The sequence below is a fragment of the Colletes gigas genome, unplaced genomic scaffold, assembly GCF_013123115.1.
Source record: "Colletes gigas isolate AHSC1104 unplaced genomic scaffold, ASM1312311v1 Colletes_gigas_Sc00024, whole genome shotgun sequence".
In the NCBI taxonomy this organism is placed as follows: Eukaryota; Metazoa; Arthropoda; class Insecta; order Hymenoptera; family Colletidae; genus Colletes; species Colletes gigas.
Window position 1 is genome coordinate 3,753,591 of NW_025106653.1, and position 24,615 is coordinate 3,778,205.

Consider the following 24,615-nt stretch of genomic DNA (forward strand, 5'->3'; position numbering starts at 1 on the left):
TCGTTCTGGAAAAATTATTTTCGATTGTGGGGGTCAATTACAATCAATTTTGGTAAATAGACATAACCCCGAAATCCTGCGCATTTTCGAGAAAAAAATTCAGTACGGGCGGAACTTTAAACGTAAATAACTTTTTAACAAAGCCTCCATCAACAAATTGGTATTCTTGATTTTCGTCTTATTTTGGTCTCTACAATCCCCCATTAAACGAAATAACGAGCTATTTTTAAATTCAACGTTTACTAATTCACGCTCTGCTCGATAGGAAAAATTATATTTCATCGTTCAGCGATAATAACACGAGAAATAATTTTAGGTCGACGATCACAACACTCACGGTGCTAGAGATCGAGGTACTCAGAGGTTTAATTCTAAATCTCCGGAAGAACCGACACCCACATCGACCTTGAAATTCACAAGGTCCCAATCGACGCTAGACAGACCATCGCAATCGAAGAGGTCTTACATAGAGAGGCCCAGCGAAGGAACTAGTCCCAAGTCTACCGTCGACTCGAAAACGAAATTCGAATCGAACAAACGTTCGAACTCCCGAACGACGGGAACGACCGAGAGAAATGGATTCTCAGCGGTGACAGAAACGACGAACAGTTCGAGAAGGAGCTACTCGGGGAAACACGGTGCTGAATCGAAGAGGACGGAATCGATCAGCGGCAGAAGCGGCAAGAGATACTCCCCGGAGAACAGCGAAGCAACGAAATCAAAAACCGACGAGCAGAAAAGAACGTTCGCCAGACGGTTCAGCAATTCAGATGTTACCGAAAGATTGGACAACAAAGGACCGTCTGTTTTTACGGCAACCACGGAATTATCGCGATCTAGGACTGGGAGGAAGATTCAAACGACTTACACACCGAAGGATCTCAAGGCGCAGATACCCTCGGCCAGGAGATACAATAAGAAGCACGCGGACGTCGAGGCGACCACGGACGCGTTCAAAAGAACCGATGGGAGAGGCAGATCCACGACGGAAAAGACAGAACGAATCACCAGATCCGGTAGATCAAAAGCGAATAACAGGGAGAACAATGCTATTAATCGCAAGGGACAGGATACTCTTCTCTCGGAGTCCGAGAGCGTCAGAGTCGACATTCCTTTGGCAGTCGAAGGCACAGAGAACCCAATAGTGGATGTGACTGCTGGTTTTACCGCTTCCTCTCAGAGGCAGTTTCCTCCAGAGATCAACAGAAGATCGGATACCAAGGATTTATCCAGAACCAACGTACGCACGGGAACCGAGAGGTCGAAGAGTCGTGGACGATCGAACGATTCCGAGTCGTCCAGAAACGGCTCCCGAAGAGGAGCGTCCAAGTTCAACGATCACACGACCACCGAAGCGAGTGAGCAGACCGTTGGATCGAGACGAAACAGCGTTTCTAGAGATCGTTCGAGAGGAACGGACGCGAAGAAAGGTTCCGCGAACGAGTCGCGATCCAGATCGAGGGGTAGAAATTTGGACAGCATCGTGAAGCCCACCTCGACCACGTTCGAAAGGGACGTCAAACGGAAGTCGCCCGCGGGGGACAGAAATCCCCCGGAAAGGAGATCGAGGATCGCCGAGACCAACGCCAGAAGTTTTGAAAGCCGTGGACAGGATCAGGATGGGCGTGGGAGGCCTAGAAATAGATCCAGATTGGATTCTACGACGTCTGTTTCATTAGGTAAATAAAAGGATCTCTGGGTGTTTAAAATTGTCATATTTTTTCTTGGAGAATTGAACTAGCAATGTATAATACTATTATAAAACATGTCCCGACTACGAAATACTATGAGAAAAAAAAAATTTTCAAATCGTCCTAAAAAAATTATTTTTAACTAGGGGGGTTAATTACAATCATTTTTTGTCATTACACATACTCACGAAATTCTATGCACTTTCGAGAAAAAAATTCTTTACCGAAACTACAATGTCTGACTCTGACATTCCGATTCCCCTGAAATTTCAAAAAGTTTCTGATCATTCTGGAAAAATTATTTTCGGTTGCAGGGGTCAATTACAATCATTTTTGGTGAATAGACATACCCCCGAAATCCTACGCACTTTCGAGAAAAAAATTCTAGTAGGTGCTGAAATTTTCGGCGAAATTAAAAAATTTCAAATCGTTCTGAAAAAATTATTTTTAGCTACAGGGGCCAATTACAATCATTTTTGGTGAATAGACATATTCCCGAGTTCCTACGCGTTTTTGAGAAAAAAATTCCTTACCGAAAATAAAATTTCTATCTAGAAATGAGACTTTCTATATTAAAATTTGCCACAATTAGGTTAAGATCGAGTCGATATCAATTTCGATGTATATTAAACAATAATAAACGTAGAATTTAATTTTTCCTGACTTTACAACAGACGTTACTACCATCGCTGCACCAGACACGACAATTTCCAACGACGAGGTGTCTGTTTCTACCGAATCGGAAATTGCCAGCACTACTGTGAAGCCTGTAGCTTTGGCTACAACCGTAGGAAATGCAAGAATAGCAGCGACAACGGCGAGACCATCTTTAGCTACCACCGAGGGGCGAAACAGACGAAGAGGCAGAGGGGGGAATCAAGGCAGAGCCGAGCAGAAAGAAGATTTCTTCAATCATGGATTAGGGTTCAGGGGTCGAAAGCTTTTACCGGACGTGTCGCCGTACCTGGGCCCGTCGAAGAAGCCTGTACCGTCGCAAAACGACTCGCAATCGTATGGAAATCCCGGCTGGGCGCTCAGAAGGCGACCTGGTCACTCGAACAGCTCCGAGGTACCCCCTAAGACGTCGATCCCCTCCGCGAGGGATCAAACGAACGAAGTGATCCCGCCGAACGAGCAATCGACGAGCACCGAAACTGTAACGACCACGGTAGAAAGTTCCTCGACTACCACGAGAAGAGGCTTCAAGAAGCTACAGACAAACGCGGAAGAAAGTTCAACGACTGTTGGCATGACGACGAAGGGTTTTAGAAGGGGTAACAAGACACACGAGAAAAATAGAACTGGAGGATTTGGCAAGGCCGACGCGGAGGAAAGTGATAATTATCCGCCAGATTTTAAAGCAAGATTGTCTCAACTGGTAAGTTTTCGACTCTAATTATGCTCAAATTGCATCTGGTGATGGAGATAATTCAGTTTATACAGTTTGTTCCACGGTATTGAGATAAACTATAAGTCAAACTCACTTTAGCATGATTTTACAACGCTTAAAATATTAACTACAGATATGTCTAAGTCGGTATAGATTGTATTTAAAAAAGAAAGATATTATTCTATCCTTCGGTATGATTTCTACATCGTTAGAGTGTGTAACACTTTCTTCGAACGAAATCATATTGCTCTAAATTTTTCAACGGTTGCATAATTTTGTTCAGGCTTGCGTAACACGTCCTGAGACTTTCGTGCGGCTATGCAAATTGACCGGGAGTTAGTGAAAGAAAATTAGATAGTTCTCGATCCTTCGTGGGATAAATCTCATTTCGGTGGACCATCCTGTATAAATGTATAAAATACTTCCAAATATTTTGACAAATAAGATTGACGTATCAACGACTGGCACGAGTTATTATATACTTTGCATTTAAGATATTTCTCAGCTTTGTTATTTTTAATGAAATAATTCGTCAATTTTCACTGCAGATATTTGCATTCAAAAATAGTAATTAACGTTTATACGACAATACCGGTCGATAAAATGTTAATGGAAGTATTTTTGCATCCACTAACAAGGAAGTATGATTTCAGAAGAATACGAACACGAAAATACCAGCCCCGAAAACTACCTCCAGAACACCTTTGGAGGTAAGAGTTCCGAGCGCTCGTAAAAATCAGCTTACAGCGTCCGAATGAGTTTTCTCTATCTATTATTAATGACTGTAACAATCTCTATGCTTCTATTTCTAGTTCAAGAATTTTTGGCTTTACATTTAATTGGTACTTAATACGTAGACGTAATCACTGACGTTTGTTGACATCGTTGTCGTAAATTAGATTGAGAATGGTACAGTAACTGTTGGACACGAAACACATACTCGACAGGAATGAACCTTTATACGTACAAGATCGCCTAACACTAAACAATTTAATCAGCATGCCAGTAACAAAACACATTTACAAATTTACCCTTTGGGCGAAGCTGTTTCTAATGGCTCGAAAGAGACCCTGGAATCATTTCTATCGTTCAAGAACTTAGCACTTTGCGATTTTGAAGTCGTTACGATTCGTGTAGGGTCAGCTGAAGAATATGTTTGGTCGACGTTCGAGGACCAACTCGAAGACGTTCGAGCTCGATGACCTCGATACCGCAGCTTCAGGAAATATTTTGACGAATCAAAGTTTAATCGTGAATCCGTTAACGTTGATAAATGGCACAGGATTGCGACGCGTAAGAGTACAGACAATCTTTGTATCGCGTGATCGCTTCTCTCTACCTATTTCCTATCTCCGATGCGTAGATTGAGCTATCCTCGAGCTTTTAGGAAGAACCGAACTCACGTTGCTCGGCTCTTAGTGGCTTTCAATCATGTTTTCCTCGATCAATTCCGGCTGAAGTGCTTGGTCTTTGCTCTCTTCTTTCGTTTAAATACAAGTCAATTAAACTGTAAATGCATTACGGATAAATGTTATCACGATAGTAAATATCATTACAAACGATCAGAAAATATCAATTTCTTCATGGAAAAAAAACATTACTTCCTTTCAGAATTCATCTTAAATCGTGATCAGAGAAAAATATTGACGTTGATTTTTAAAACGTTGGTAAATTGGGTGAAGGATCATACACTTTACGTATCGTAAAGGTAGCTGTTGCTTGTAACATCATTGACGACCAATCGTGACTGGACAATGATGCGCGATTAACAAACATAGAAGGAAACTATAGTCGATCTCAGTGTTGGTTGTAAACATGTATTTTTTATGAAAGCGTGCAAGTTCGATGATCAACGAACAGTCAAAGAACAGGTAAGACAAATTTATAGTGATTATAAATTACAAAGGTTCTTTATGCTCGTTGATCATTGGAACTTGCACAGTTCGTTGAAAAATACATTTCTCCATCCAACAGTGAGATTTGCTTATTGTTTTTTACGCATTCGCAAGCATTCTGTTTGTGTTGATAGATAAGAGTGCTGGACGGAGAAAAAAGGCTTATTTGGTGATTGGTAAATTGTGAAATGGACATTGTTCCGGACGATCCGATGAATCGAGAGCTTACGATTCGAGATCTGGGGCACGTCATTGTGATCAGCAGCTTCGATGATATCGTCGACCTCCAAATACGACTGGATCGAACGATATCCTAACACGAGGACCGACGAATCCTCGACAAGGAGTTATCTCAAGGTCCGGAATAGGATATCCGTGAATTTTTTTTTTTTTTTTTTTTTTTTTTTTGGAAAAATTCCACGCGTCGCCGAACGTTACGTTTATCGTGGAATCGGTGTGTTTCACTTATCGAGGAGCCCCAGTTACGGGGCCTCGCGCGTAAGACGCAGTTTGCAAACTGGTTTTTGGTTCCCGTTCGATTGCTTTTGTTTTGGAATCTCAGCGGAGAAAGCGAAGGTTCGTTTGACCTACCTGAACGTAATATGTTCCGATTTGTTCTCACCGAGCAACTGTATCGTTTTAATGCCTGGCTTTTCTCGAGCGTTCAGTTTAAAATGTCCTCTAAGTCAGTGTTTGGAAAGTCAAATTTCTCTAAAACAAAATCTTCTTTGGAAATAAATGCAAGTTTAGACTTTTCCTTTTGTGGAATGTTTCTTTTGTATCTTGAAGGATAGGAAGTCCTGTTGGTTCTTAAATTATATTTCTGTCAGATGTGTTTGACTATTTTAACTTCAGAGTGTAGCATACATGGGTTAGGAGGTATTGGAATTAATTTCGAACGAAGCTTCTTATAAATTAAACGATACAAGTTTAATGGCTCGATCGTTCGAAATGAGAATCTTCGTGACGAAAGATAGCTGTAAGGAAATTCGATGGAAAGGAAATGAAAGGAAAAAGAAAGTCGATTTTTCACAGATCGAACGGATGGTCTATCTCGAGAGGGGACATATTTTATCTTCGTTCCATATTACGTAGAAACGAGTGGCTTTCCGCCTTGTAATTACATCGAGATTAGTTTCGTGGCAAGAATCCTTTTCTTTTTCGATAAGGATTGCGAGCGAAGACGTAGGACGAAAAAATTAACTGAACTGGGTTGCTATTAAGTCGTCTAATAAGCTTCTCCAGCATACAATAATACGTTTCTTTAGATGATAGATTTTGTTGATTAGTTTCGAAAAATACTAGTATTTTTAAACAACGCTAAACCTCACGTTATGAAGAAAATTTTACGAAAACTAACTAAATTGCAGTGACATTAAGAAACGAAAAATTGATTTTTGTTTCTGTAATTTTTGCATGGACTGTAATAGGAACAGTATTCCAGAGCAAAGCGACAGATTTAGAAGGTGTTTTCGTTAAGGTCATTACATATTCCACTGATTGGTACAGGCACGAACGCTATGCGACGTGAAATCAGCAAAACTGGTTCCCTTTCGCCCTGGAATCGATTTGCCACGAAGTAGAAAAGAAAAGATGTTATCACAGCTGTCTCTCTCTCTCTCTCTCTCTCTATAAAATTTAATTATGTCACCTCCTCACCGCAGCTAATCGCTTGATCGACGCTAACGAAGACTGTCGAATGAGTCGAACACGATATATAATCTTTTTTTTTTACTTGATACGGGAAGGCTGGATAGTCTCACAGTAGAATAACCATTGTAGTACGATTAATGGAGAACGCTTCAGCAGCCTCGAGCTTGTCACGTCGATTAGTAATTATTATGTCACTCTGCCTCCCGTGGATCGTTCGCATCGTCGTACACGATTCTTCATCCGAGGTTCTCGCGTCTGATAACAATGATTAAAAATTTCAGTTGTTGTCCGCCACAGTGAAATCATGGCTGGGGCTCGTTACGAGCCAAATGGCAGCGTGGATCGTCTCGTTTCTGCGGTTCCTCAGGCTTCTATTCGTCATGTAGGAAAAACTCGTCGTCGCGATATGTCTCCCCGTAATCAAAGTACTGTTACCCGTTGCTCGACGTGTCGTGAGTGTAAGATTTACGAGCGACCTTGAGAACGTCTCCTCCTGTCGACGGAAATCTCGTCGAGACCGTGCCGCACTAACAGTGTCCCCGCTCGAGCTTCCGGAGCCGGCTTTAGTCTCGTCGGTGGTTTCCCACTGTCCTAAAACGGAGCTGTTTGAACGACCCTTTCAGGTGAAAAGAACGTCCGCCGCTCTGTTCGCCGAAAGATCGAAGATGAAGCTGGATCTGGCTAGGAGGTTAGTGAAGCCAGAGTTGAACATCGAGGAGAACGATCTCGACGCAACCACGGCCTCCTCTTTCAGCAAATCGAAACCAGCGACCGGCAAACCGTCGATCGCCGGGACGAGCAAGGTCGCCAAGTTCACCAAGCCGGGCGCGAACGAGCGCAGACATTCGATCGAGAACTCGCGGGAGGACTCGAAACTTTCCAGACTGAGGAAAGGTCTCGAGGACCCGTCCAAGGTTACCATCAGACCGTTCACCTCGAAGAAAGGACGAATAATATCCGAGAGAATGGTCACTTCGATCTCGATCGAAGAGAAAGTGGAGGACGCCACGAAACCGTACGGGACCACGGATCCATCTGTCATCACCGTGTCCTCGGAAGAGGCGTCGGCGACTACCCTCGACTCGACGAGGATACGCCCCGGTTCTCGCAAGAAGTCCAAAGAAGAAGCGTCTCGCGAGAACAGCAGCGATTCCGTTACCACTATTAAACCGAAGAAATCGAGTAAACAAAACTATGCCCATCAGCCGCGTAATAGAAAGACGCACGACAGTCCCGTGACCCCGACCGAAAGAACGTCGAAGGAATCGCAAGAGGAAAACGTTATTCAGAAATCGAAATTTAGCAATGGCGTTACCAAACCGAGCTTTCGACCACGTTACAGTAAGAGGACGAAGGACAACTCGTTAGAGGATAAGACAACGGAAGTGGCCGGTACCACGAGGCTACCGGCTGCTACCAGCAGATACTCCAGAAAGAAGGCGGTGGTGAAGTCTGTGGAAAGCGTGCAGAAAAGCACATCAGAGGGACCAGTGATGCAGACGAGGAAGGTCGAGTTTAGGCCAAGGACCGCGACCTACAGAAGACATTCTGAGGTCCCTACGACCTTGGTCGAATCCACCACCAAGATAGACGGCGCTGGAGTCGCCATCACTCCTCGATCGCAGAGGTACCACTCCAGTTTGAAGTCCACGTCGCCGTCCCCTCGATCGGTACCGCAGGAACCACAGGTGAATCTGCAGATAGCGAACGACACCGTGCAGCAAACGCCAGGAATTACCGGCAGCAGCAACGGCGACAGCGGCAACACGAACGTCTTCAGCCCCACCAGAAGCGCGTTTATAACCGGAAACGCGACGCTGCTGGAGCAACTGAGAAGCACCGTGGCGCCGCTGTTGAGCTCACTCGGTAACAAGACGCCCGTATTTTCTGGCTCCTACAGCAATGTCAACAACGCGGTAATTATTCATCGTTACACATTTTTTATCTTTAATAATTAATCGTCATCTGCTTATTAGACTCTCCTTAGAATTTAATTAATTCAATGCAGGCATGTCGTATGTTTCAAGCGTTTTTGTGATATTGCAGTTATACGGGACTATAACGATACGAGCAATATTGCGTTGAAAATATTTTAAAAACATTCTAACAATATTATAGAGCAAATATTACTTGGAATTTTTCTTTAAATTTAAATTTAATTTTAAAATTATTTTATTTCGCTCCATAAGGGATAATCTGACTTTTATAGAAAATTTAAGTTTTTGAACAAACACTGCCCTTTTTCAATCGATATTATCATCAACATTATTTATTCTTCTGTTGAAGTTTGCAGTAAATAAAAAAATATTTGCACTCTCGAGAAATTTTATGATTCACGCGACAAAATTACTAGAATCATAACAATGCTTTATTTAGAAAAAGCTGAAAGATACAGTCGGAGTTTAGGAAGTTAATTTTAATTTTAACTTTAAAATTTTAAGTGTTAGAGTTGACTGAATTTTATTCGTTTTGTTTGATGTAGATCGCATAGTATAATGTTACTTGTCAACTTTAACACTTAATTTCTAAATAATCGTCGATGTCGTTTGTGAACAGAATTCAGCCCCCAGAATCACGCCAAGCGGAGGGCCGCCGCGTTTTAGCGCGAGATACAAAGGCGCGGAATTGTTTATCAGAAAGCAGAATAATATTTATCAGCCCACCGTGCCATCGATCACTAGTTCGTCCACCACGCCAGTCACACCCGTAGAGGTAAGATTGTTCCAACATTTTCAAAGGGATTTTAATCGTTAAGTTCAGCAATCGGTTTCTAAGAATTACGCAAGAGTATTATTATAATTAATAAGCCTTAAAATGTTCGATCATTTGTGAATCAATGGGCGGCTAATTCATAACTCATCGAGGCAAAAAATTGGCAAATAGATTGTCAGTTTCTCTGTAAACAACCAATGATCAGCAGGATTAAAGTTTCCTACGTATGTATTTGAACGTTCGATGGTGTAATTTCATTTAGGCAGAATGTAAGTTTTCTATTAAGGAAGAAACTTTTAAGACGTGATTTAGAGAATTAAAACCTCGTATCGGTAATGAAGACTGAAAAATAGATGTGTCGATCGTTGATTCGTTTCGCGAAATAATTACTAAAAATTCCGAGATGTCGTGCATGAAAGAAATGGATCGTGGAAACGGTTACGGAGGTAAGGTTACGTGGCTGAAGAAAGTCGAAGCTAACAGTAAGTCAGTGTGGTCGTTTTTTGTGTGCTTAAAAGGTTTTCACCACGAAGATATCCGAGGAGATCGAAGCCGTTGCGCCACCATCGTGGACCGATCACACTGTTGGTGTCGTCACAACTACATCCGGAAATCTCGATTCTAACGACATCGATACAAATACTCTGCGTTGAATCAAATATTTCAATAATATTTCGACAAATGTGCTACTAATTATTAACCTTGTTTCTTTCTACCAATATTTTAGTGATTAGCCGTTCCTGAAGGATTACTTTACCGTTTTTCTTTCTTTTTTTTTTTTTCGAAAAATTTTACGTGTACCATGTGTATAATTTCCAAAGGTTTTTCATTAATTTCGCAGCAAATTATTGTTACACTCTTGACATTGACACAAGCATTGGTCGCGCAGAAAAACTGAGCATCGAGAATAATTCTTGTACAAGAAACAGATTTTGTCACAGTTCCACAGTCGAAAAAAAAAGATTATAAATAACACACGAAAAAAATGAATAAAAAAAAGCGCCACTAATAATTTGTGATTAACGTTAACGCCTAGTTTGTGATCCGTGGTATTTTCAGTTTGGGTTCGCATATACTAATGTGTACAGCTACTTACGTTCTTACTATCGTCATAATACATATACTGTATTATACAAGATTATATACGATTTTGGTAATAAATGTACTGGTTTTTGGGACATGGGGTTGTTCGTTCTTATTTAAACGCGTCCATGAATATTTTATAGACGAGCTAGCCAATCTTTCATGCGAATCTGATTTTAGAAGCGCTTTCAAGATGTTATAATATTTATTTGTATCATTAAACACGAAATTTTCACTTGTTAAGTATATCATAAGTCGGTTCGTTCATTTGATATATGTTTGTGTTGTTAATAATGTCTATGAACTTGTGAAAATTAAATAAAACGTAACGTGACCATGCCAGAATGAGATTAATTTTTATTTAAATTTTACGCAACGAGACTTTACTTTCTAGTAGAGGCGCATTCCGATTGCACAGGTACATTTTCGTGATCCATTCGTTTTACGGTGTTCCAGGGCGGCAACGAGTGAAAGTAAATGGATGCCGCGTAATGTGTGTCCATTAAGACCGTGTTGAAGTTATCTGGGACATGTGGGTGGATCTAGATCGATACAAATACATCAGGAAAAGCGTGTAATTTAAGGTCACAAATGTATCTGTGACGATGCGGCCTCGACCTATTTTTCACAGACGAATTTTTTTCTCTTAAAGTTAAAAGCGTTCACGCTGATACACTTTCCGTGGGAATGTTGCAGTTCGATCTCACACACGTGCAAATACTTCCTAGTATATTAACTCTTGTAAATTAAATTTCTCATCGACCGACAAATAATTAAGATCGTCGTCGTCATAAATCACGTTCACATGTTTTTCTAATTCCATCTTATGAAACCTATCGCTGGAGACCTCTGTGAGAGAGGATTAATAGCTGTGAGAAATCCCGATTAAAATAAAAAAATCGAAGTGAGCGGCAACCAGTCTCTATTGCCCGTATCAACGATCCCTCGCTCGAGGAACGAGTTTCTAACTCGCTGCTACTTTGCTTGTTACCAGTATTCCTTGGTATATTAAAACAGCCTCGGTTTCTCCTCTTCTTAGGTAGTTCGTATCTCCACCAAGAGATGGTGTACGCTCACTCGATCACGGGTTCAATTAGTCGCCGTGGGGGGATCAATTAAATTAACGCGTAATCGCGTAAAAGTAATTTACGCCTCTGATCTATTCATGGAAGGGTTTTCATGCCGTTAAATGGCAAGAACGAACACCACGTATCGTACGATCGATTGTATTAGTGTACATACACACTGATTAGAGGATGTTGCTGCACCGACGACTTAGAAACTGTACATAAGATAAGATCACGTATTCCGACCACATGGCACTTGTTCGATGTATAGCACCCTGCACGCACTAAATTTCTGATTCTAGAATTCCGGCTCGGCACCACCGATCGACGTCTCGAGCCCTGGCGAGCCTCGATTCTTCACCATTTACCAGGCGTTGGAGTCGGCTAGCATCAAGAACGAACAGTTACTAGGAAACGCAAGCGTACAGGGAGAACAGCAAGTTGGCAGGGTCCCTCAGGTAGACTTTAACGCCACTGTCGCTAACGGAACCAGCAACAATTCTAACAATGACACTACAAGCCCGACCATGAGCCCACAGACCCCAGACACAACCACTATTCAGGATATCACATTGATCCCGAGATTATCCGAGGAAACGGAGAACTCCACCTCCGTGGTTAATACAGGGGCCCCCGAAAACCTTTCGACGGAGAACTCCACCCCCATGGTTACCACTGGAGCCCCCGAAAACCCACCAGCGACCGAACAAGCCTCCACGAGCACAGAATCACCCTCCACTACCGAACAAGTATCCACCAGCACTGTATCATCCTCCAGTACTGAACAGGTCACCACAAGTACAGAATCATCCTCCAGTACCGAACAGGTTACCACAAGTACAGAATCATCCTCCACTACCGAACTGGTATCCACCAGTACGGAATCATCATCCACTACCGAACAGACCTCCACAAACGCCGATTCAGCGTCCATGCCCGAACAAGCCAGTACAGAATCACTCCCACGTAACACAGATACGACAACAACAGCCGCCGGAACTTCGAATTCCGTTGCAGAAACGACCACCGTTCCAGCGAATCAGAATCTTGGATCGACCACGACCGCCACCACAGATATTCCAGCTGTTACCAGCGCGGTGCCTGAAAGTAGTTCCGATTTGTACGGCAGCGTTCCACAGACCACCACCACGGATGGTGCAAACATTAATACAACCGAGAGTCCGGAGACTAATACTATACAATCGTCGGATGTAACTTCGACGCAAGCAGCGGACGCTAGTTCGGCAGCTGCCACTACGACTGAATCGGAATCGAATAATATCATCGATGCAGAGACAACCACGACAACGCCTATAGCTACGTCCACGTTGAAGAGTAGACTGATAGACTTTGCACAGGATATTTTGTCTCGTCTGCAAGCGTCTTTGAACACAACTACTGTACCAAGTCAGGATATCACGACGACGATATTCCCGGAGAACGAGATATCGAACGTGATATTGGACTCGAACAGGAAGAGTACTTTGGAGGTTCTCGCGCAGTTGAACAGGGTGGAAACGACGACTGGTCAGGGGGAAATGGGAACGACCACGACCATGTCGCCGGTTACGATGGATCAGCCCGGTTTGACAACAACCGAAGGAATGACTACACAAAGCGCAGTAGGTTCAGTTAGTACTACGTTACCTACGACTGCGACCGATCAATCTAATGCAGTCGTAACCACTCAAGAAGACAGCATGCAGGACGACATAAACCTAGTCACAACCACTACAGCACCAACAACAACACAAGATTCTCAAACAGTTTCGAACAGCGATTCAAACAATTTTACAAATCTCCCGTTAGACGTTGAAGTAACTACCGCTTCGACGGTTACTTCTACCAATGACACTTTACTAACAGAATTAATGTCCATCGCCAAGACGCTTCTCTCGGAAGAAATAAGCGATAACGAGGAATCAGTGTCTGCTCAAAACTCAAACAACACTTCTAGTTTAACGAACGACGTATTAGACACGACTCAGGCTGCAGAATCATCGTCGATCCCCCCAGATGTTACGACAGAATCCGTAGAGTCAACATCGACCACTGTAGCAATGCCAGAATTAACTACTTCCTCCGACGATCCTTCCCAGAACGAGGTGGATTCCGTAGACTTCACAACGACTGGTTCACCTTCAGAAAGCTCTTCCGACACGCCCACTACAACCCTCCAAAGCAATGTAGTAGACAACGAGGCAGAAGTTGCGCAAACAAATCAAACCACATCGTTAGGACCCCTTGTCGATACCGTAGAATCAACCACCCCCTCGATTACGACAGAAACTGAGACACGAGCGACTATCTCGAGTAGAATTTTATCCGATATCGAAACGGGCCTCGACACAACAACACAATCTCAGACAACTACACCAAGTACAATAATGACAGTCACGCCTACGGAGAATCTTGAACTAACCACTAACAGCGACGATTTAGCATCGAACTCGATGACCACGACCGAGACTCGAACGTCTTCTGGACAAACCACAGAAGCAGTCACCGAATCTACAGAAACCGCAGCACAACTAACTAATCTCACAATAGTAACGTCACAGCCTGTGATGGACACTAGCACTAATCAACCCGAAGCATCTACGACGATCACGGTCCCTGAAACTATCCCTTCCTCTGTAAATACGATGACCACGCCGTCAGCATCCTCCGAATCGAACGTTGAACAAACCACGGTGGTGCCCGATACAGAATTAGTTGAGAATGTAACGAGTAACGTAGACGTTGAGACTAACCAAAAACTAGAGTTGGAGTTAACGCCAACGACTACAGAAACGATTGGCGACGAAGCGACCACGCCAACGATTACAACCACGGCGCCGCTGGATGTTAATTCAACGGATGTCACTGAGGCTACTACTAACCAGTCCCCTCTAACAACCATCACAGAGCCCACAATGGATATAACTACTAACACGCCCGGTGAAACGACAATCATCCCCCAAACGACCCCAAACCCTGAGAACGAAACTCCAACTGTTGTTGCCCGTTTCCAGGATACAACATCAGCAACCGCCCAAGGGACGGCAGGTTCGGGAATCGGCCAAACGACCGAGATCACATCCTCCCCTGTCACAGAATCCTCTGCCGTTTCATCCACCGAGTCCCCCACTTCTTCTAGTCCCGATTCTTCTCTCATTACAACCACATCATCTTCGGTCGAGACAACGACAACGACGACAACTACGACCGCGACAATGACGACGACCTCGACGACCACTGGACGCCCTTCTGACGGGGGGACATCAACGCCTCAAACGACGACAATGCCAACGAGAACGGACGTCGTCACTGTGATGGCGGTGACCGAGACAACGGTTCCCATGCAGACCACCACCGTCGATATAAACGAGAATCTCGTGTCCACCGAAGCTTCCACCAACGCTCCGGGGACCACTGTTTCGACGAACGCTGGAGGAAGTGCAGTGAACGCATCAGGTAGTGCAACGACTACGCAAGCAACGCCTGGGATGACGATGCCCACGAGACCTTTGAGCGGTCAGATCGCTCAGGCTCCCACGACACCGTACTTAGGTCGATTCGGAGGCAGCAGACTGACGCCAGCTCCACGCTTCAGTCCAAGCTCTAGCACCAGAGCGCCTCTGAGAGATTACTTGATCTATGGAATTTATCCTAACAAAACGATCGTTAGGAAGCGACCGGAGGACAACCTGATCGACGCCAGGAACGTGGACAGCCCGTACGTGGTATTCGGTATCTTCCCGGACGGCAGGCTGGTCCGGAAGTTCCCGAACGGGACGATAATACCGGATCCACCTAGGAACCCGGTCGAGGTTGTGTTCTCACTTAGCACTTCCACTACCACTAACAGGCCACCACCCAGACCGTATTATAACCAGGTTAACCAAGGCACTTACAATCAGTATCGAGGCCCCGGCAGCGTTAATCTTGGCCTTTCTGGTAACGCGATCGTCGGCCCCAATGGAGGTGGACCCGGTTTCACGGGACCACTTGGTACCCCTGCTAGCGTCCCGAGCACCAACGAAATGGTATCTCTTATTCCACCTGTTCATCATCGATCGTTAGCCCGGTCTCGTGTTCGAGAACGGATTTCTCGACGTGTTTTTCTCCGTTTAGTCACTTTGGATCTTTCAACTGTGTCATTGTTGCATGAAAAGTCAGAGGTTCGTTTGGTCGGAATTATTTTGGAACGTCTTAATTCGAACATTTGGAATATCTTCGTTGGTGAAAGCAAGCGAAGAGAGAAGATTATTATGAGATTTTAAGGTCATCGTTATTTTTTAACAACGTATTATCAGTAACGTAGTGATGTAACCAAGATCGAATTTAGTCATGCAAGATATAGAGACGTTTAAATAATCTTGAACGGGACAAGTCACGTTTGCACGATTCTCAAATTAGAGAAAATATTTTATATACGTGTAGATTCTATATTGTTATATCGAGTTTTATGCTCACAATGACACAGCCCACTTGCCTCTTGTTTAACGCTTTGGTTTCGTTGAAGTAGTTTCTTTGGTACCGTAATAAACTAATTTTCCAATGTCGTGATCATTAATTGTATCGAACGAGTTCTCGTAGTAACTTTCACGGCATATTTGCAAGATCGTTTTCCTTTTTCATTTTTTCTTCTACGCGATTCTAAGTAGATTCAACATCGACATAAGAATTTATCAAATGCCCACTTGAACGCAACAGGTGATTGTACATAATTTTATTGTAAATGTGTAAATAATTTGTTCTATGTGTGTCGCATATTTTTTTGTCTTTATGCACCGTGCACATCGAAACGCACCTAGTTTTTGGTCAAATTTGTTGTTTCACGTTATCTTTCAAGATTTTGATTATACATTTACATTTGAATTCTGCATTTCAAGCTTACCAGATCATACATCGGCCACATGAACAAGACAAAATGGAGCGAATAGTATACTGTATAAGTGGTATTCGATAAACTCTTGGAAATAGGATTTGATAAATCATCGTGATTCGTCATCCCGCCCCGACGACCGATATCTCGTGACCCGCCGAGCACAGCGAAACTTTGATTCACTGTTCTTTATTTAGTTTTCTAAATTTTCAGTATCAAAATATTAGCGTTTGATAACTCAGAGATAGATTAAAATGAAAAATTAAGAGGTTAAAATGGTAGTTTTGGGAATGTATTAAATTGATAAGAACTTTGATTTTTATTTGTTTTATCTGATCGAAATTCGGAATATTTGCAACAAAAGTTTCGTTTTAACTATTCTGCCGGAAGTCGTTGAAAACCATAACCGTTTCAACCCCCGTTCAGAGCAATGGATCAAATTTTCGCTGGACAATAATTTCAAGCATCGTATTGTTGCAGCGTAATAAAAATTTGACGCACGTTTGAAAAACTCGAATCGTTTGGTACTGTTTAGAGCAATAACCCGTTGAATACGCAAATGGGGACACCGTCGAGTGCAATGTCTGCGATTCCCGGTCTGCTGACGCCGACAGTAAGTACCGGTCGACCGCCGACCGATTCGCAGGGCGGTCGTATCGTCCAAGATCGAGAGAGGGACGAGGCCACCAGGACGAAAGAGGCCGGAGGTCAACGCAGCTCCGTGTACATCGGACAGGTAAGAAAGCAAGAGAGACAGAACATGATTTACAACGACGCTGTGGCTGATTCTTTCAGCGCTCCAACGTATCTCTCGTAAAGAGAGAGAAAAAAAAAGAACAAAGAGACAATGTCGTATCTTTCAGGACAAGTTCGTCAACTATTGGACCGATGGGGCGCCCGCCACTAACCCCCGCGTTGTCAGTGTAAATATAAATTCAGTAGCTGTAAGTACAAACGAAGAGAAAAGTACCACTTCGTAAAACAGAACAGATTCGGGACGGTTGTTAATTTTTCGTTTTTCCAAGAGTACTCGGTTCGACCAACGTTGCATAGGCGGAAGTATCAATATTGTCGTATATCCTCTCGCATTTGAGGCACGGGAGACTCGAGTTTCGCGTTCGTGCCATTCGTTGTGTTTGAGTAATTGCGACGTAATGACAATGGCCGCGCGAGAATTCATTGCCCTGTTAAACAGTCGCAACCAGTCGTCGACTGTGCTAACAAGGAAATGTCGAGACTTACTGCGCTCGCTATTGCGTCAGGATTTACATGCAAGGGTATTTTTGGTCGGAGGCACACCGATCTCCGCCAGTTGGTAACAATGTTACTTCTCGTTTTTACGAGACGGTCCATTTATAACCACGTCACAAACGATAGCCGACTATAACGATAATTATTCTTGTATTCTACGAAAGACCTTCCGTGGTTTAGCCGAAAACTCTTGGATCGTACAATTTTATTAATTATAAAAAGGAAGCCAAAGTTGAAAAAATTAAGATATTTTCGTAATTAGGCGAAGGCAATGTTGTCCCTTTGCGATTATAAAGTACATATTTCTATAACTCAGTCCGCTGCCAATGAGGGACCATCGTCGTCCGTACCATCTTTCGAGAATCTCTTGAACAATCAGCCATCAGGTCGAGTCACAGCCCCGCCTGGATTTCCGTGGAGGGATCCGTTGGATCAGATCTTTGGAATTACCACCTCCTCTCCGGTGATAACAGCTTCGGTCGCTTCGAACACTCTGGTTCGTATTCGTCGAGTTGCTCGCTTGGAAGTTCTCGTTGCAAACTCTGTTAAATTTGGGTGTACGAATTTTTGATTCAGGACGATCCGGCAGAGGCAAATGGCTCGTTCCCTCCACGTCCGATCAATCCATTCGTCGAAGTCTTCACTCCGTTCTCTAGCGTGATTGGCACCCCAAACACAGTGTCTTCTACTCCACCAGCAGCTAATGTTGCTCCAACAACGATGCCACCTCCTACAACTACGACACCTGCACCCACAACTACTCCTCCTCCTACTACTACTACACCAACAACTACAACAACTACAACCACAACAACTACGACTACATTGGCTCCAACAACAACAACAACTACATCCACCACCCCACGGCCTGCAACGACTGCTCCAGCAACGCAAACAACAGCAACTGCTTCTCAAACCACAGCTAGTCCCTCGTCTGCAACGACTCCGTCTAGCCAATCGAACAATTTGGTCACGAATACGCAGCAACAGAACGCGTTTGGCACAACGTTCGACGACTTGGCCTTTTTGAATTCATTGGTGAGTCAAGTGAAAATTTAAAAAAATTATTTTACTAACGCTTAGTTCGGACTATTATCTTATTTCAAGCAAATGTCTCCAACAACTATTTCTACTAAGCATCTTTTAAATCTTGAAAGATTATTCGCTGCTTTTAAACAAACAATTTGTTACTTATTGTTAGCAGTAAAGATACCTTGCGTTTCATGGTGGAACGAATTTAAACTACCTGCATAGTTTTATTGAACGAGCAAACAAATTTGTGCAGCATAAATTATAACCCCTTCGTTAAAATGACAGTCACGCTGTTTTTGTCGGTTTCGATTAATGCAGATTTTTCTGGGATCATTTTTTTGCAGTTGCAGGGTTCCTACAGAAGTAGCACGCCCAAAACACTCACGCAGGTCGAGCAGCTTTTAGCAAACAAGGTATATATCTATGATGCTGTTCAATAAAACGTTACGAGAACTCGAAAAGCGAGAATCTTGCTGAATTAACAATAAATGTGATTATCGTTTGGTCCGCGACGCGAAAAGCGAGAAACGGAGTCGATACGAGGCGTTAAACATTCCTTTCACTTCTTTGCACCACTGTGCAACGAACTGCATTTTACTAGAGCCAGTGTCAGTATTGCAGGAGCCGGTGTTGCTTTTCCAGCGCTCCTTTCTCGTGTTTCTGTGTGGTACGAATAAAATGTCTGAGTCACGCGAGAAGAAAAATTCGGTGGAGATCGGAGATTATCTTTAGTCACGCCCTTCTAAGAAAGACATAATGACGGATCTGCGACGATCGCAATCATATGATCGGCCAGTCACGGTGAATGGACTGGAACAGCCTTGCCAACGGCCTTCTCTATTCCACGCAACGGTTGTCTGATATGTCTTCTTTCGATAACATTTACATTGTTAGAATTTAATTCGCGCGTGTACATGGCATTAAAGCAGCCGCGATATGTACATTTGCGTCCTGATCGGGCGATAAGCCTGCATATCCAATCCAGTTCTTCGGTTTCGCTTCGTATCGGTATACAAAGTTACGCTATTTTAACCCGTAACTGGTATCGTGTGTCAAACAAGCGTGTCAAAAATAAATACATATTTATATTCTATAAATCTTCTTTAGATTTTGTCGTTGGCGCTGAACAAACAAGGACCAACTCGAGCGCCAAAGGCCATCAACGTCGAGAGTGCATCGCCAAACTCGATCGTCCAGTCCTCGCCAAGGTCCCCGTACGAGCCAATAGTGATCGATCTATCTCCATCGTCAACGGCAGCAGCTCCCACGTGGAACAAAGCAACGCAGCAGCAAACCACCGAGAACTCAGTTAATAATTTGGTATCCCAGCAAGTAACTTGGAAGCCAGTTTCGACCACCACCACGAAAAGAACTGTGGAATCGAGCACAGCTACTTCACCGGCAGTTAAAACGACTCTGATAAGCACGACCAAAGCTCCGGTGGTTAACACAATCAAACCGGTGACAACTCCAAGACCAAGGACTACTACTCAAGCGCCACTAGGTTTCGGCGCCAGCCTCTGGCAGGCTTTGTTCGGCGGTGGGTTGTTCGCACCACCGCCCACTCCGAAGCCTGCGAAACCGAAACAAGCGAAAACCTTGCAAAAATCTGTCAGCATCACTCCGAAGCCTGTTCAAACGACGCAAAAGTTAGAAACCACTAAAGCAGTTCCGTCCACCACGACCTTCCGAAGCGTGGACATTTCGAAGATCGAAGTGAACACTCCCAGTTCCGTTGCAAGAATTACAAAATCGACTACACCCAGCTCGATATCCACTACTAAACTCTCGTTGCTGAACAATCCAAATCCGAGGTTGCCCAACGTTGAGATGTCGTCGTTCACCTCCGAAGACGACGCGAAGTTCTTGCTTAAATTGCTGCGCGTTGCTCAGGAGGGTAAGTGAACTTAATAGTTTCTTTGTCCACATCTACGATACAATCTATGATCTAATCTAACGATCTAATCGACCAGAGTCTTCCGAGGGTTGATTCTATATCGAGTAGAAATGGAAAAATTATTAAAATATTTTGTGATTTATTCACCGAGACTGTCGTGTGCTGTATCGTGGGTCTCCTTGTATTCGTTGCAGAAAATAAAGCCAGTGCCTCGAAAACGTCATCTGGCTTGAGTAAAGACGATGAATCTTTCTTAAGAGCGATATTAAGCGGACGATCTCTCACGACAACCCCCGCCCCGTCAACCGAAATCAATAATGCTGCCTTGTTGGCGGCGTTGTTAAAGGCTCAAGGCATAGAACCGCCGACTCCTTCGACAAACATTAGAGAACAACTACTGTTAGCCGTGAGTACTGCTCGTATCGACGCAATTGACTGCTGCAATTCACTTAACAAAGCAGTCGATGGGACAGAGTTAACAAAAATAGATGGAACGCTTTTAAATATTTTTAGTAACCAGACTCAACAAAGCCTGAAGCTTCCATTTACTTTTCAACATTATGAAAATTTCTGTCGCTTCCAAATTCACCGGTAACAACAAACTCTCATTTTCACCATTACGCTACCGAATTTCATTTGCATTTCTTTTCAACCGTTAGATCATACATTGCACTTTCTCCGGGAGCTTCCGTGCAGCTCTGTGGAGGTACGTGTCGTGAAACGCAATTTTATGGAACGCAGTACCTTTTAAATAATATTCGATCGGTTATTGGTACGCGTTGCACGTATCGCGGGTCTTAAAAGGTGCTTAATCAAGCCACGCGGCCGAAGTACAAAGTAACAAGAAACTGATCGCGATAAAAGGAAATAATTGCTCGTCTTGTAACAGAGCCTCGGCCAGAGCGTCACCTCTGCTCCAACCGCATCCCCGACTACCGAGACTACGACAATTACGACAAGGCCGCCATCGACTGCAACTCGACCTACGGATACCACGAAAAAGACGGTGACACCGAGACCAACCTCAGGACCAAGGATACGCACTACAACGTGGTCGCCGAGCTCGACATATCCGCCCCCCCTCTTCAGTTCCTTCTCCAATTACGGTATTCCGGTACAGTCGCTCGGCGGCGAGAATTCTGGAAATGGCGCGTTATTCGGTGCTACCAGAGCATTCAGTCAGTTTCTCGGCGCTGCCCTCAGTGTAAGTAAATTCCACATTAATTGCTCGTTAGTTATCCCATACGCCGGTTCGCGACTGAGATGGGCAACATTTTCTTCGAATAATAGGCGATGAAAAACGCCAATTATATTTTTTACTAATTTACCGCGAAACATTTCGCGTAATTTGAATTTCTAATTTTTATTCGACCGGTTGTTTACATTTTATTCTTAATCGGATATTGTAAAATTTGTTTAATTGGAATCGAGTAAAGTGGATCGTGACGTTTCGATATGTTTACGTGTTGCAGGGGGCGGCGCAGCAGTTGCAGTCCTTAGTCAGAAATGGCACTAGAATCGTGTCAGAGGCGGTGGGTGGATAGAGACATCGGCAGGGAAAGAAAATTAATATATATTCCCTAGGATAAGAAATTAATTCGGTTTATTCTCTTTAACCTGAGAATTCGGTACGGTGGGAGCGTACGCGGGAGGACAATTTTGCTTTGGAGGATCTGGTGGCAGCCGATACCTGGAACAAGCGTTCGCATAAATAAGATCCTCGACGAATCTTGCCGATAGATTAAGTGTTCGTTCGATGTCGGTGGAAAACATTTCAAACTTCATTCTTTTTTATGTATAGATCGTAGCGTTACGTGTAATAGCTGATAGTCTAACTTGGGTGATTATTGATTACGTATTTTATTATAATCAGTGTAGATAGTAGCGGGCATGACGCTTGAAGCGCGATTCGATACCTAATCCTTAAAACACGGGGGCCTTGAATAACCTCCTCTAAATAATTTTTATCATTCGCGAATTGAACGATATTGAATTTAATATCAACTGTGTCCTCAATTTTAATCGAACTTCGTATGGATAATTTTATTTAGAATTATTTCGAAGTTGTCCAGGTCTTCCAAGGGTCGCTGTCGCCCGTGTTTTAAGTTTTAAGGGCTGGAGCCCTCGGTAGCGAGGGCGGAGACACCCGATGACGAAATTCTTGAAGGCTTCCGGTCTCGAGTTTTCGATAGGAGCAAACGACGCTTTGCAAACGTTTCTGGGGTAGCGTCGTAACGGTACGGCGCCTCGTACCTCCTGAGACATTTGTAACGTTCGTCGCAATTAAGGTAATTAATCCGGGGAGGGGAAGGGTGGGGAGGGGGGTCGACGACGCGCCTTGTCACGATTCGCGAGACAGTGACGATCCGCGAAACGCGTATCGACGCGGGCGCTGCCGCCCACCCACAAAGATCGATTCAACGGCGACCTCGTCGGCGATGCTGCGCTAAGAAGGTTGTAATTTAAAGTATCTCTTGAATGGGAGCGAGAGTGAGAACGTGTGCATGCGTGTGAGCGAAAAAGAGAAATAGAGAGTGGGAGAAAAAGAGAGAAACAAGGGTAGTCGACAGCGAAGCGTCAACGGAGCATTGTGTACAGTTCGCGCGCACCTTTACTGTACGGTGCGTCGCGTACCTTTTTTCCTTTTTATATAATAAAGCTGGAAGCGTGTACAGTACACGGATCCTTGGGGTCTCTTGTTTGTCTTTCATTCGTACGGATGGTAGCTCGGGTAGTAATGGTAGCGCCGAGTAATAAGCTTGGTAATTTAACGAGCGCACTAAGGGTTGAAACGTTGACGGTTCTTTTCCTATTCGAAATTTAGTGATATTGCGTTTCGTGGTACAGCGTCGCCGGGCATTTCGTTTTGCGCGAAAACGTGCCGAGATACGGCGCGAGGAATATTTCCACGGACGTTTGATACACCCGCAAAGTGATTCCGATATTTAAACAAAACAGCGGTTTTCGAACGTTCTCTATAACTTTCGAGTTACGCGTATCCCGGCGGATCGTAGGGTGTCGAGAGCCGTTGTTTATATAAATAAAAATGTCAGGGGAACGTAGCCACACGAAACAGTTTGTTTTTTGTTCCTTCCTTTTTTATTAAAAAGTTACTTGTTCTTTGTTTTTCTAGATCTACTGTGAGAATGTGATTGGTACCGATTTGGTAACGAATAAATCGGTACACTGTACACGGTATATTTTCAGTTATAACGCATGATCAAATCGTCGACTGGACTTCGATAACGTGAAGATATTACGAAAGGTTAGTACTTTACATGTTTCATTTTCAGTAGCATAACTCTCTTCGCTTCTTGGATTTAGTTGATTCTTGATCTTTCGATTTTATACAATTTCCTTGTATTTATAAATATCAACCATCAGTTGCTGAATATTTTACTCATATTAAATTTTTTTTTAGGAAATATATATTTTTGTATTTGTGCATACATTCACGTTGACATAGTTCTAACAGCAAATGATAGGTAACTTCTAAACCAGAGGTAAGGACGCAACTTCAAGCTGAGATCCTTCGATTGATGTATAACTTGTTTATTCTAGGACACGTAATCGGCGCAATATAGCTGTCATAAAATTTTCCTAACTCTCTGAAATACATAGATAGGCCAATTAAAAATAAGATGTGAAATTTATGCATCGTGGTGGTTTCCATTAATTCAGCGATGGAAAGGTTAATTCCTTTTATTGCTTTGACTTTTTGATACACTATTTTTTCTTCGAAGCAATTAAAAGTGACCCGCCTCTCACTTTCGAATTAAATAATTATTAGGTGTTTTTAATTCCAGACAATTTTGTTTACTGCATTTCCATTATTTCTCCTCACAATATAATTTCTAACGATTCTTTGTTTCGATTAAATCGTGATACGATCATTACCAGGTACATATACGTATATTCTAGGATTGTTTCCAAGAATATATTAAAACTGAAAAACGTCATACTAAATAAGAAGTAATATATAACCAAATAACACATGAATTTCATACCAAACTAATTCAAAGACTATTTATAACTATTTATAACGAACAATTTCCAGCCGATAGGATTTGCATA

At 43.3% G+C, this 24,615-nt stretch overlaps 1 protein-coding gene across 1 annotated transcript in view; it reads left to right on the top strand.

The window, feature by feature from the left end:
- Window positions 1–23,091, top strand: part of LOC122401379 (mucin-17-like) — a 58,920-nt gene extending 35,829 nt beyond the window's left edge. The window contains exons 3-19 of the mRNA XM_043403465.1: window positions 317–1,679; window positions 2,366–3,069; window positions 3,735–3,791; window positions 4,219–4,374; window positions 7,253–8,545; window positions 9,186–9,341; window positions 11,794–12,130; window positions 12,221–15,519; window positions 16,897–17,097; window positions 17,225–17,305; window positions 17,929–18,108; window positions 18,189–18,650; window positions 18,989–19,057; window positions 19,752–20,541; window positions 20,736–20,947; window positions 21,431–21,745; window positions 22,014–23,091. Of these exons, the coding sequence (XP_043259400.1) occupies window positions 317–1,679; window positions 2,366–3,069; window positions 3,735–3,791; window positions 4,219–4,374; window positions 7,253–8,545; window positions 9,186–9,341; window positions 11,794–12,130; window positions 12,221–15,519; window positions 16,897–17,097; window positions 17,225–17,305; window positions 17,929–18,108; window positions 18,189–18,650; window positions 18,989–19,057; window positions 19,752–20,541; window positions 20,736–20,947; window positions 21,431–21,745; window positions 22,014–22,085 (9,747 nt within the window). The 3' untranslated portion in view covers window positions 22,086–23,091. The remainder of the gene's footprint in view (window positions 1–316; window positions 1,680–2,365; window positions 3,070–3,734; window positions 3,792–4,218; window positions 4,375–7,252; window positions 8,546–9,185; window positions 9,342–11,793; window positions 12,131–12,220; window positions 15,520–16,896; window positions 17,098–17,224; window positions 17,306–17,928; window positions 18,109–18,188; window positions 18,651–18,988; window positions 19,058–19,751; window positions 20,542–20,735; window positions 20,948–21,430; window positions 21,746–22,013) is intronic.
- The last annotated feature ends 1,524 nt before the right edge of the window (window positions 23,092–24,615 follow it).